We start from the raw sequence: 14,084 nt of genomic DNA on the forward strand, positions 1-14,084 counted from the left end.
TATCTTGGAACAAAATTATTTTTTCTTTGAGGGTTCTTTTTATTTACAGATTAGAGGTAACGCCATGGGCACCAGGTTTGCCCCCAGCTATGCCAACACATTCATGAGGAAGTGGGAAGATCACTGCGTGTGGGCTGGTCATGGCTGGGGGGCATCCCTGGTGCTCTGGCGGCGATACATTGACGATGTTATTATAATTTGGAAGGGAGATAGGATTTCTTTTGACTGTTTTTCTACGTATTTAAATGGTAACAACCTAAACCTGAAATTCACTCCAACATGGGAGAAGGAATCTATTAATTTTCTAGACTTAGCCCTGTTTAGTCAACAAGAAAAGATTCACACTAGGTGCTATTTCAAACCAACAGATGGCAACAGCTACGTGCATAAGACCAGCTGCCATCACCAGCCTTGGCTGAGAGGAATAACTAAAAGTCAACTAATCAGAGTCAAGCGTAACTGTTCTATACCTCAAGAATTTCAAACACAGGCGGGATATATTAAACAAAAATTAATGAAACGTGGCTATAACAAAAATAGTATAGAAAAAGAGATGAGAATTATTGGTATTGGGGAGAGGGATGAGTTACTTAAGGACACGGATAAATCTAAGAAGAATTCAACATCCAAATTTAACTTTGCATTTAAGACAAGATTCAATACCCAACATAATGAAATTAGAAAAGTGTTTAGAAAACATTGGTCTATCCTACAAAGTGACCCTGTTATGGGACAATTGTTACCGAATAATCCACAAATGATTTATAGGAAGAACCAAAATTTGAAGAATATGCTAGCACCAAGCTATATCAAACCTATTAATAAACCAACCCCTAGTAATATTATAAAGGGTTTTAGAGGCTGTAGAGGATGTGTGGCATGTGGTACGGCCTCTTTATTAGATTCTGACTCTTTTCAGAGTACCACCACAGGGATTTCATTTCCCATTAGGTCCCTGATCGGCTGCCGCACGGATTTTGTAGTATATTTACTGCAGTGTCCGTGCGGCAGGCAATATGTGGGACGCACCAAGAGATTGCTGAAAGTCAGATTCATGGAGCATTTGAATAATATCAAAAAACGTCTCACAACCCACTCGGTTCCATTACACTGTCAGTCATGTCCTGCATTTAATTTTAAAGACTTTGTGTGTAAGGGCATTGAATATATCCCCCCCCATTGGAGAGGAGGGGATAGGTTAAAACGACTTCGACAGAAAGAAACCTATTGGATACACTGTTTACAGACACTGGAGCCGAAGGGGTTAAATGTGGACATTGACTTGATTTGTTTTCTTGATGATTAGATATTTGTAGTATTATAATTATCGTCTGAGCTATATGGAGTATTTTTGTTTAATTATATGGGAATTATTATCAGTTTTATTTATATTTTTCTTTCACGTATTACTGATTATTCAGAGTGCATTTTATGATTATTATACATATTTTTCAATATGTTTCAATATTCCTATATTGGATTAAAGGGTATAAAACGATCGAAAATAGACACTATATGAATTAAATTTGAAGCAATGATTGCATTTGATAGATTTTTATGATTTGATATTGATACACTTTTTTTCTTTTTTCCAATGGGCTATGTTAATAGCAAGTTACTGATCATTTTTTGTTTAAGTTTGGCTTTCTGCCGACCACGCATGTGCATGCATAACTATAGAGACTCACGAGGACCACTTTTCACGCGGACGTGAAATCATGGTTGGAACGCACGGAAGTGTTATTTTGGAACGCAGACGTCACTTCCGGCGACACTTTGGAAACCCGAGAAGCGGGAAAAGAATTTGACGATCAGCTGTGAGTCGGCAAGTGATTGAGGAATCCGGAACCAAGTTCGAACACACCCACCACACCACCAATGGGATTAGTAGCTGCCTTATATATTGGGACTGTGGGATAAGGGAGGGTACAGCGGGAATTTTTATGTATGGTATCTGTATTATTATTTTTAACTCGAAAGGTCCCTGAAGAAGTTCTGTTTGAACGAAACGCGTTGGACCAGTGCCTTTTATTGTATTTATGAATAAATACTTTTTTCTACCATACTTTGTTCCTGCTCTACTTTTGGTTCCGGATTTTAATATCTACAAGATCCAGTGTATTCTCAGTGTGACCCCCCTACAGGAGTAGGTGGTGGCTATTTCAGAGCGATTTGCCTTCCTACATCTTGTTCAGACAGCGATTTCCCGATTTGTATATCCATTTTGTCTATAAACTCATATTTCTGTATCTTCTCCTCTCCCTCCCATTTGTGTCTCTCTTCTCTAAATTCCCATTTGTCTCTCTTACTCATCCCACTCCCCCACTGTCTGTCTGTCATCCATCCCTTCTCTCAACTGTGTTTCTCGACAGTTCTGTCTGGCTCTGCCACATCACACACTTTGTGTCTGCTTGTCTCCATACACATACTGTACTGTGTTTCCACACAGTGCAGATACTTCTCTAATGAATTGGTCTGAGCCACCAGTTATATATGTTCCTTCAGATGTGAGGAAGGTCCTCCAGGAACACATGACCATCTGTCCTCTATACATAAGCAGCATGCTTCCTTGTGTGCTGCCTTTTACAATACACAGGTTAAGAGCTGCCTTTTGATTTGCTCCCAACTAGTTCTTTCACTGGGACTTCCAACAATTGAAACTCGGACATAATGTACCCCTCTATTCTATGATGGTTCCAGTCAAATTGGGACAGGAGGTAATCACAGGATGATCGAGGATGATTCTGATAGTCCAGTGAACAAACTATTACAATGATAACTGCATTAATAAAGCTACTAATCAAACTTCTCAATTGTGTATGTCTGTGAAAATATTAATAGACATATCCCAAATATTCAAAAATATATTTGAACAGCGTGCATAAACATGATTTTTAATTGAATAGGCAAAAAGTCTTTGATGTGTAGGTATAGTTTTATTTAATATATTGAAACATTTTTAATCCTGTTTAAGCTGTGGAGGAGGCAAGTGGTTTTGAGGCCTAAATATGAATGAAGCCTCTTGTTTCCTCCCCCTCAACTCCTTATTCAGTTGACAAGACAACGCATCCACAAGATGGCATAAGGGACGCTTCGGGATGTCTACTTGTTTTAAAGATAGGGTGCAACAGATGTTCAGTACAGCAGTGTTCTCCTTCACTGTCGATAAAATTATCTGTTTATATGACCACCCGTTTCTTTTTCTCAGGTACTATGAAAATCAACTGTCTCCCTATAGTGGTACTATTGTTCCCATCACAAAATGGATGAATGGGGATGCAAAAACCTACAATAAAAAGCATTCTCTCTCACAGCACCAGTGATATGCTTGAACTCATGCTTTAGCATTTGTAAAATATATTTTTTTCCTCTTTAATATTTGAGACGAATTGCTATATCTCTAACTACTTTCTTATAGTCAAAACATATTTTTCTCCCATCAAGGGAGCTAATTCACACCAACAGGCAAAATAAAAATAAAACACAACTATGAACGGCAGGCAGGCATCTGACATCAGTGCAGTGGTAAATCTAGAAAAATGGAAGCATTTGCAAAGAAAATAATAAATAACACCCTGTTTTATCAACTAACGAGAAGACAACTAGTAACTTTGAAATGCTTTAACATTTAAATATGGCTTGAGCAAAAGTTGTAGCTTAGCTAGAGCTCCTCTGGGGCGGGGCAGCAGTCATTCCTAGCAAGGGTGCAAGGATTTGATGCCCAACATTAGCAGCAATATTAAGGGGAGCTTTTGTAATTTCTTGAGTGAAACTGTGAAATAAACATCTGTATGTTCCATCAAATATTTGGATGGATCTGGCTTCAATACTGGATGAATTATTCAAGTACTGTATTTCCACGTGCTCCACTTCTCAAAAGTTATACTGGAAGTTCTATAGGAAAGGCTTTTTTCCTGTAGAATACCATACTCCCCTGTGTGTACAATGCACTCTTGAAAGAAAATATCCGATGGTTAGTAGAATTAGCTTTCCTGCATCCCTTGGCAACATAGCTCTGGTCCACATTGACGTACATTTTAAATGTTTTTAGCAGATACAATATAGAAGCAGGAACATTTTGGGGCTTTTTAACTTATAACATCCATTGGTGAGAAATTGCATTGTTCTGGGATTATGTATGCAAAGATAGAAGATAGAGTAAGAAAAAAATAGCAAATTATAGAAAGTATGAGTGGTGTATAAATACCTTGAAGGAAATTGAAGAAGGGAATTGAGAGGACGAAAATAAAGATGAAAAAAACGACCACGATAGAAATTTAGACATAAAGGATAAAAATAACTAAAATAAAGTAATTAGATGAAACAAAGCAGAATCTGACACTCAAGGATGTGGACCTCTTCTTGATGATTTCTTGTGGGATTTATATCTAGGTTTTACCTCCATCAGTACAGTTTGTAATACGTTTTGCAGTTACATCTCTAATACGCAGTGCCTTCTTTTTTCAGACTCTACCTCTCAGATTTGACACGATAGCGCAATACAAGGTATGCAAGTAGGCGTAGTCCAATGAAAAATCCTCCAAGCACCAAAAAGTCCACATACAGTTTGGCTTCTTCTACGTCAAGCTCTTGTAGTACTTGTTGGGGTAGAAGGAAAGTACAGGGTGGCTCCCGGCATTGTAAGGGAGCACGGTCCATGCCATAGATTGCAAGAATCACTCCTTCAAAGCCGTATCTGATCAAACAGAGGTTCAAGGTAAAAATAAAGCAGTTTTGAAATATATGCTACACCCTTAAAACCCAGTGGCACGCAACAGAATATAATAGAAGTTGTTGATGCTTCTGCTTTACATATTTTCTACAGTTTGGGGCTATTTCCTGAGCTTCAAATATGCCTACAAATTGAAAATTACAAAAAAATATATATGAACATAGTAAGAAATTACACATTTGGTAAATAATAAAGACAAATTGAATGCACATTTGGTCATCAGTTTCAAATGTGAATGTTTTGATGGAGTTAATTCAGATCAATTCAGAGATCGTAATTTGTGCTAATCTGGTTCTAACTAATGTTTTTTTTTTTTTATAGGCACAATAGTAAAGTTTGTGTTATTCCAACCTCCAAGCCTCTATGTCGCTTGTGAAAATGTTGTCTTCAGTAAATAATGCTCTTTTAGCTGTATGTTTTTGCACTTTAAAATAACTTCTAGGGCTTTAGAATCAATATTTAAATGAATAATGATTTTCTGTGCTATTTCAATCTCTTGCATTTATTCCCCAGGATGCTTGTCTGAAGTTTTTGTGTCTTGAAACATTTTTGTGAATTGGGAACCTCCAAGCCTATAACAAGTGATATTTTACTCTGTACATATTATCTCGCATTGTTGTCTCTCTGACCTGACATACGAGATGTAGGAGCTCCATTGTAGATACGTTGGGATAGTTTTAAAGCTGACAAAAAAGCCTGAGAAGAGTAAGACAGGGATTGCAGTGACCGGGCCAACGAAAGTTGCAACCTTAGCAAAAAGACAAAAGGTAACAGTGTATGAATTACAGGAACACAGGTTGCACACTATAGCTCCCTCAAGAGTACAACAAATGTAATAAAATTATTTTAAACTTACTTGTAAGGAGTTTGATGCAGCTCCGATGAGGAGTCCCAGTGATTGAGCTACAAGGGCAGTTGACGTTGCAAGAGCAGAGAAAAGAAGAAAACGTATAGCTTCAGGAGGTTGACCCGTCATCCAGTATACAATGCTACAGTATGCCATAGGACAAATTACCTGCAGGAAGAAAGACCCAAACCGTGTTAATACAGCCCAAGGCACACACATGCACAAAGCATGGCCCAAAAAAAAAAGTTGCCACCTGGATTTAAGTAAGCAAATAGGTAAGAGCCTCCTATTGGATAGTTACTGCATGGGCGATTATCTTTCAGCTGGCAACAAATTATTTAACCCCAAACTGATGCAACGAGTAGCTTCTCATTTCTTAAACAACCATGTCGAAAGACACATCCCGTGGTCGTGGAAAAAATGTTAGTCTGTTTGAGAAGGGTCAAATCATTGGCATGCATCAAGCAGAGAAAACATCTAAGGAGATTGAAGAAACTACTAAAATTGGGTTAAGAACTGTCCAACGCATTATTAAAAACTGGAAGGATAGTGAGGAACCATCATCTTCGTGGAAGAAATGTGGTCGGAAAAAAATTCTTAAATGTTTGGTGAAATCAAATCGTAGAAAAAAAAACCAGTAGAACTCAGGGCTATGTTTAATAGTGAAAGCAAGAGCATTTCCACACGCACAATGCAAAGGGAATTCAAGGGATTGGGACTGAACAGCTGTGTAGCCTTAAGAAATCCACTAATCAGTGAGGCTAATCGGGGAAAAAAAAGCTTCAATTTGCTAGCAAGCATAAAGATTGGACTCTGGAGCAATGGAAGTAGGTCATGTGGTCTGATGAGTCCAGATTTACCCTGTTCTAGAGTGATCAGGGTAAGAAGAGAGGCAAATGAAGTGATGCACTCATCATGCCTAGTGTCTACTGTACATGCCTGTGGGGGCAGTGCTATGATCTGGGGTTGCTGCAGTTGGTCAGGTCTAGGTTCAGCAACATCATGTGCCCAAAAAATGAGGTCAGCTGACTACCTGAATATACTGAATGACCAGGTTATTCCATCAATGGATTTTTTGTTCCCTGATGGCACGGGCATATTCCAAGAAGACAATGCCAAGATTCATCTGACTCAAATTGTGAAAGAGTGGTTCAGGGAGCATGAGACATTATTTTCACACATGGATTGGCCACCACAGAGTCCAGACCTTAACCCCATTGAGAATCTTTGGGATGTTCTGGAGAAGGCTTTGCACAGTGGTTCGACCCTCCCATCATCAATACAAGATCTTGGTGAAAAATTAACGGAAATAAATCTTGTGACTTTGCAGAAGCTTATCGAAACAATGCCACAGCGAATGCGTGCCGTAATCCAAGCTAAAGGCGGTCCAACAAAATATTAGAGTATGTAACCTTTTTTTTTTTTTGGTGGCGACTATTTTTTTGGGCCAGGAAGTGTATAATTATTTCTCAATCTCTTTATTAGAATACAAACAGAAAGCACAAGACATTTGTATACAGTATGTATGAAAGGCTACTCTCAAAGGGAAATCAGCAAACAGATTGGATACTCAAGATGTGGAATTCTGTTATAAAGAAATTTGAAGAATCAGGAAAGATCATGGACAAAAAAGTACTAGAAGGACAAGAAAACTTTCACAATCTGAAGTGTCTTAGTTTCTTCTTTGACAGACTGGAAGAAGTCCAGCAAGGACCTAGCTCAGCATCTGGCAGCTTCATCAGGATGCCAAGTTGACCATTCTACAATCCGAAGAAGTTTGATCAGGAATTGTCTTTGTGGAAAGGTAGCAGCCAAGAAAACACTTTTTCGGAAGGGGAAAAGGGTGAAAAAGCTATGAAATGCAAAGATTGGAATGTATACCCTTCTACAAAGGCCGTTTCTGATCAAACTTCTTCGTAACTGTAGAACGGTCAACTTGGCATCCTGATGAAGCAGCCAGATGCTGAGCCAGGTCCTTTCTGGGCTTCTTTCAGTCTCTTAAAGAAAAAACTCAGACACTTCTCATTAGAGTTTGAATTTTTTTTGACCTTACATTCCTTTTTTTTTGTTCATGACCTCTCCTGATTTTTCAGATATCTTTATAACAGCTTAAATACCACATCCTGAGTATCTAGTTTGTTTGGTGATTTCCCCTTGAGAGTGGCCTTGCATACATACAGCATACACATTTCCTGTATTTTCTGGTTGTATTCTAATACAGATATTGAGGAATAATTATATATGGTCATTATACCATTGCTAAAACAACAAATCTAATGGTGGCCTCAGACTTTTGCACAGTACTGTACATGGACACTTTGGCAACTTTTCTGGATCAGCAGGCATGAAAGAAGTTAAACGACTGTGGGGATATGTTCTACATTATTCAATGTGAGAAAACCTTCAGGATATGTTGTACATCATTCACTTTAAGAAAACCTTGAATTATGTAATGAGGCTGTTTAATTTTATCTTAAAGTTGATACACCAGATGTCCTTACTACTTGTCATTCTTTTTCCCATGTTTTATTTTTGGTACTAAAATAATAAGTCATCTAAAAAGATTTTTTAAAACCCAGAGTAACTAACAATCTTACACATCATGCAGTAACACCTTGCCAATCACTATTTCCAGGTAAGCATCTGTATTACCTGATCCAGGAGAGGCAACAGGTACCAACCCCTGGCCCAGCTGTGTTGCACATTTTATTGAATTTACAGTGAATCTTATACACAGATGCTGTTAGCAGACCAAGTCAGAGGTAGCACAGCTGTGTCTGATCTACAAGCCTTAATCACATTCAAAATTCACATATCACTGTACTGATTTTCTAGATTATCAGAGTACAGTTTTTATTTCAGTTTAAAGTGGAACTGTCACTTCTGTGGATTTTAATATCTTTAAGATCTTATAGTTAACAAATATGTATGTGTGAGGTGTGAAAAATAAAATTATATGTAGAAATTTACAGATCTTTACCCTGTATCTAGATGCCTCTATTTTAGCTCCCAGACAATCATTGTTATAAGCGCTGTTCTTTGTACATGGCAGTCAGCATAAAAAACATACAAGGAAACAGAGAAATGAAACCATGTTTCTTTTTTCCTCTTCATTTGCATTGTATGCCCTGGTTTGCCTTGTATGAACTGGTTAATCATGTAATTTTCTTCATCTTAAATATACATTTAAAAGAAAACTGAGCATCTCTTAAAAAGGTTAACATATGTTATAGATGATTTTTAGTGTTTTATCAAACAGTGTAATTTCCACACCAGAGACAGTCCCCCTTTAAGCAGCTGTGGTATTTGCAAGTTAGTGGGATTTTGGGTAGATTTTGATGATCGGATTGAACAAATTATGCTGTGAAAATTACAGCGGGCTGAAGTGGTCTTTGTGCTTTGAGTGTTCCTTTAACCCCTTAAGGACACATGACATGTGTGACATGTCATGATTCCCTTTTATTCTAGAATTTTGGTCCTTAAGGGGTTAAGGGGCCAGGTTGAACACTGAGGCACACGTGGAGTGGTGCAGTCCTGTTGGGTACATATAATCTCCCTTAAATAGATCACACTGAGAATCTACAAAGGCAAGCACATGGCAAAAATGCCAACATTATAGGGGTATTTAAGCCACTAAACCATGCTAAAAGCCATTGCCTTGTCAAACATACTAAATCTTAATCAAAGGATGTAACAGGGCTCACAATGGAAATTAATTCCTCCTGTAGCATAGTAGAAGAATACATGGCATCCAGTGCATTATGCTTCATCTTCTAATGTGGCAAAGTACAGCAGCATAATGTTGTAGAACCACAAGAAAGAATGCATCACATTACCTGAAAAGGAATATCTGCCATGGTCTTGGCCAGATAATATGCCTTCAAGCTGTACCAGTAATTCAGGTGTTCTCTAATGAAGACTGACATTTCCAGTGGAACTGTGGAGAAAGAACGGAGAGTGAAGGGTGATAAGATGGGTAAGGAAGATGAGGAACTGGGTGAAAAGAAGAAAAGAATGGAACCGAAAAGGAAAACCGAAAATTGAATGGATGAACAGTATGACAGACAGCAACATAAGAATATGTTTTGGGTTTTTTTAAAACCTCTTCTAGGAACTTGCAAAATCATTATCTCTGTTTACATTGCATTCCACTTTTTAATTTTAAAAATGTTTACAATATTTTTGTAGCTTAACAGCTGGCCTGATACAAATAGTATGCTGGACATGTGGTTATTTCAAAAGTTGACAAGAGTCTATATTTTGGGGGCATCACTCCATAGTCTTCCTGCGCCCTTCAGGATAAAAATACTGAGGCTAGCAGTTTCTTTGTAACTGAAACCAGCAGGAGGCAATAAACATATCATTTATCATAGAGATAAATTATATTTCAACTAAAAAATAATGGGAAAATAAAATACTTATGTTCCATCCAGTGGAGTAACCATGGCGGCTTCATGGATATTATTTAAAAGGTTGAAGAATATTTTGGCAAGTAGGGGAGGGATATAATCTAAATAGATTTTTATTTTAATCTGTACATTTGCTAACAGTTCTGCTAGCACAATTCATAGATGGAATTTCATTTACATTCATTCCTAGCTAAACTCGTATGTACTACAACATGTACTTTTTTGCACTCCTCTCTTACTATCCCTATAATTGCGCTCTTTACAACAGTCAAAACTAATGGTATCAGGGACCATCTCACTTTTCCTTTTACAGCTTGCCCACTCCCACTAATCTTGAAGGGATACAGCTACCATATGAGATAGTGTCTAGTTCCTCGGACACTTTGTTCTTCCTCCTGTGTTCATATACTTCGACCTTTTTTGGACCAAGACACACTTCTACATTTGCTAATAATTCTGCTAACACAATGCACAGATGTAATTTCATGTACATTTAATCTAGCTAAACGTGTATGTACCACAACACACAAAAGCATTTAAAAACCAACACTACACACAAAAACACCCACCCACATGTTTATGCCAACTCTACATACAAACATACTCCTGCAATCAAAAGCAAACATTACATACTAACACACCATATCTACTAAAATGATATGCAAACACCAACACTACACACAAAGGTATTTCAAAAACCAACACTACACACAGAAGCACACCTGCATGTAAAAACCAACACTACATACAAACATACGCCTACAATTGAATGCAAACATTACATACAAATACACCTCTGTATTAAAATGCTAAAATAATATACAAACACCCATTCATTCAAACACCAACACTACACACAAAAGCAATTAAAAACCAACACTACACACAGAAGCACACCTGCATGTAACAGCCAACATACAAACACACCCCTGCATTGCAACATAAACACTACACACAAGTACCCCACTGCATTTCAATGGTAAGAATACATACAAATACACCCCTACATGCATACACATACCCAGTACAATAACATGCTTACGTTCAAAGCAAAAACACTGCTGACAAATGCAATCCTGCAAGGATGGGCAAATGGTAAATTCTTAGCTAGTATGGCATCGTAGAAGTTTGACAGATGGGGGTCTACTCTGTGGCTAGCCTTGTGCTAGAGGGGGCCCCAAAACAGTTCTGCTACTGCTCCATAAATATGCATATCTCTAGCCAAATTAACTTATTTTATTCTTAACCCCTTAAGGACCAAACTTCTGGAATAAAAGGGAATCATGACGTGTCACACACGTCATGTGTCCTTAAGGGGTTAATTAGTTGCCAGATGTGAATACCAATGTTAAAGCTGAAATTTATTGAAAAACATATTTAAGGACTGCATTCAACCTATTACTGCCCAGAAGTCAACAACTTTGTGGAACACTCTGTGGAGGCCACAGCACACTGGTTCACTTCTCCAGAATACTACCTTTTTTACGCCATCTTTACCTTTTGTTTCTACTCACATTAATTCTAATTATCATTTACATGCTGCCATATACTACCACTGTAAAACAAAAAGCACTGCAAAATATGTTGGCACTATTTACATGATAATAATATCTGCATAAATCTAATCTGCATAGATTTTTTAAGGGGGTGGAAGAAATGTGTGTACTGAAAAAATTGTGTATTTAAAAAAGATAAGGTAATATGGGGAAGAAAGAGAGTTATTTATAAGATGAAAACAGACGAAGAGATGAGAGAAAGTGGAAAAAATAACGTAAGTGAAAAAAAATTGACAAATATAAGTAAGACAGGACAGAGAGTAGGTCTATTGTTGGAGTAATGGATGTTCTTACAAGTCAGGACAGTGGGCATGAGGGCTGCAAACATGAGAAAGAGCATGGAGAAGAACAGGAAGCCAGTGTTATTGAACACTTTGCTGGCATCATCTCCAATGTGCAGGTACAGCAGCCCGATAAGAACACCGATACATAGGTGAGACATGAAACGCAGGTGGGTCAGGACCTGGAGCAGTGGGAAACAAGATGAGTAGTATCCTTTGGTATAGATAGAGAAATCTTCAAAGAGACATTGTAGATTACACTCCCAGATAAAGAGGCAAGGAAAGAACAGCAGGGCAAATATTTCTTTGTACATAAGAAGGGGTCTGAGAAGAAACAAATATGGGTAACACCTTGAGATACTGTGAGACACATTTGCAAAAGAACATCTAAGTCAACATCTCTTTAAATAAATTAAACCTGCCTATGGATGAATAGGCAGCCCTAGTAGCAAAAACATGGGAATGGCTAAATCATGTTTTAAGCTCCACAGTTATTCCCCAACCTTCCCAAATAATACATGTGGTCTCTCTATCCCTCCATGCAATTAATCTCTTTCTTCCATTCCATTAACATTTCCTTGTGTATTCCATACCGTGTCTCGTAATATTGAGAGGAATGTTCGTTTGAAGAGGATGCAGAACTGGTTCATCGAGCTGGTGGCAAAAGTGTTGCTCTCTACATGACCAGAAACTTCCTATTAAAAACAGCGACATACAAATGTTGATCATATTTGTTTATAGTTAAACTGCATGCAGATTAATATATATGATTACATCAACAAACATGTAGACTAAACCATGAACACAATTGCATATTAAAAAAAACATTATTTCACATGAAGCATCTAAAATGGACTATTTTGTTATATTTAAGGGATGTATTAGTGTGTAGTGTTTCTGTTTTAATGCAGTTCTGTGTTTGTATGTTTTGTTGGCATATCAATTAAGAGCTGTGTTTGTATGTAATGTAAGCATTTGAGCTTTTGGATGTAGGTGTGCATTTGTGTTTCGTGTTGGTGTTTGAAATGCAGGGTTGTGTTTGTATGTAAAGATGGTGTGTAGTGTTGGCATTTGATTGCAGGAGTGTATTTGAGTATAGTGTTGAAATATAGTTTACTGCTAGGATGTATGCATATATATACGTACAGTGCCACACACACACAGAAACATATGCACACACACACATATCATAATTTACATATTTTTAGCCACCCTCCTTTTTCCATGCATTTAGGTGCAGGAGGGTGACTTCCCTGGGATCTCGCTAAAGCGTTTGGGAGTCTGAGTCTGGTTCAGGCTTTCAGACAGCTCTCCTCTCTCTGCTTCCCTCCTCCAAACTCACTTCACCCTCCACCATCATGCAGTTCACTGTAAACCTGGAGAAAGTGACCTGTTATAACTCTCAACATTGGGTCGATCTAACGGGGGCTTTGTCCGGAAGACTGTTTTAATGACCTTAAGTGTGAAGACCACCTGCTTGACCCACCCTAACTTATGGGCCCCAGGGTGACTAACTTATGGCCCCCAGGGTTCCTCTGCTGCACATAGAGCATACAAGTTATCAGTTTAAAATATATGGAGTGGGGGGGGGGGGGGAGCCTGACTGCCAGGCAGAGCAGACGCACACTTTGTGAGCTCCTGCCATAACTCGACGAAAACGCATAAAAAAAGCCTAAATTCAGGGCTCACTTACTGAAACCTGGAAGCACTGGTACCCAGAGGACTCCGGGCAAGCGACACCATATGCATCACAAACACCTCTACCGACAATAGCCCGAGAGCAATGCTGCGGCCTGCTGGCTCCTGGACGGGGGAAAGGCGGCCTACCTCCCGACTTTCCGGCTCGACCAGCAGACCCACTGCACTCTGACCCCCCCTCCTAGACCGGTGGGGGATATCCCGGTCCACTCAAGGTAGAAGGATGAGCACCTCAGGGGAACCGGAGGGCGAGGGCACCGCACGACAGGGAACCCGTGGCGCGACCAAGATGGCCGCCACATGGAATACCATGCCCAATGACCCGGACACTTACTGGTAAGATCTATTCGAGGCCAGGTTTAATGCCATCTGTCACAACTTCTGGCTCCGCATGGCCCACACTGTGCAGAAGTCTACCCCTAAGAAGCATCCCCGCGTGCACAACGAGCAGAGAAGGAGACGGCATGAGAGTGGACCACACCAAGGCACCGCACGCAGAGCTACCACTGCTGACCGCCCTCAAGGCCAACCTGGGAGGACGGCCAACCGGAGAATATCTCC

General features: G+C 39.0%; 1 protein-coding gene across 1 annotated transcript in view; it reads right to left on the reverse strand.

The window, feature by feature from the left end:
* Positions 1–2,928: 2,928 nt before the first annotated feature.
* Positions 2,929–14,084, reverse strand: part of ABCG4 (ATP binding cassette subfamily G member 4) — a 55,826-nt gene continuing 44,670 nt past the window's right edge. Inside the window, exons 10-15 of the mRNA XM_063437113.1 lie at positions 12,419–12,520; positions 11,839–12,007; positions 9,416–9,516; positions 5,589–5,747; positions 5,362–5,480; positions 2,929–4,696 (exon numbers count right to left, since the gene is read on the reverse strand). Of these exons, the coding sequence (XP_063293183.1) occupies positions 4,471–4,696; positions 5,362–5,480; positions 5,589–5,747; positions 9,416–9,516; positions 11,839–12,007; positions 12,419–12,520 (876 nt within the window). The 3' untranslated portion in view covers positions 2,929–4,470. The remainder of the gene's footprint in view (positions 4,697–5,361; positions 5,481–5,588; positions 5,748–9,415; positions 9,517–11,838; positions 12,008–12,418; positions 12,521–14,084) is intronic.

Source organism: Pelobates fuscus, chromosome 11, assembly GCF_036172605.1.
Source record: "Pelobates fuscus isolate aPelFus1 chromosome 11, aPelFus1.pri, whole genome shotgun sequence".
Classification (NCBI taxonomy): domain Eukaryota; kingdom Metazoa; phylum Chordata; class Amphibia; order Anura; family Pelobatidae; genus Pelobates; species Pelobates fuscus.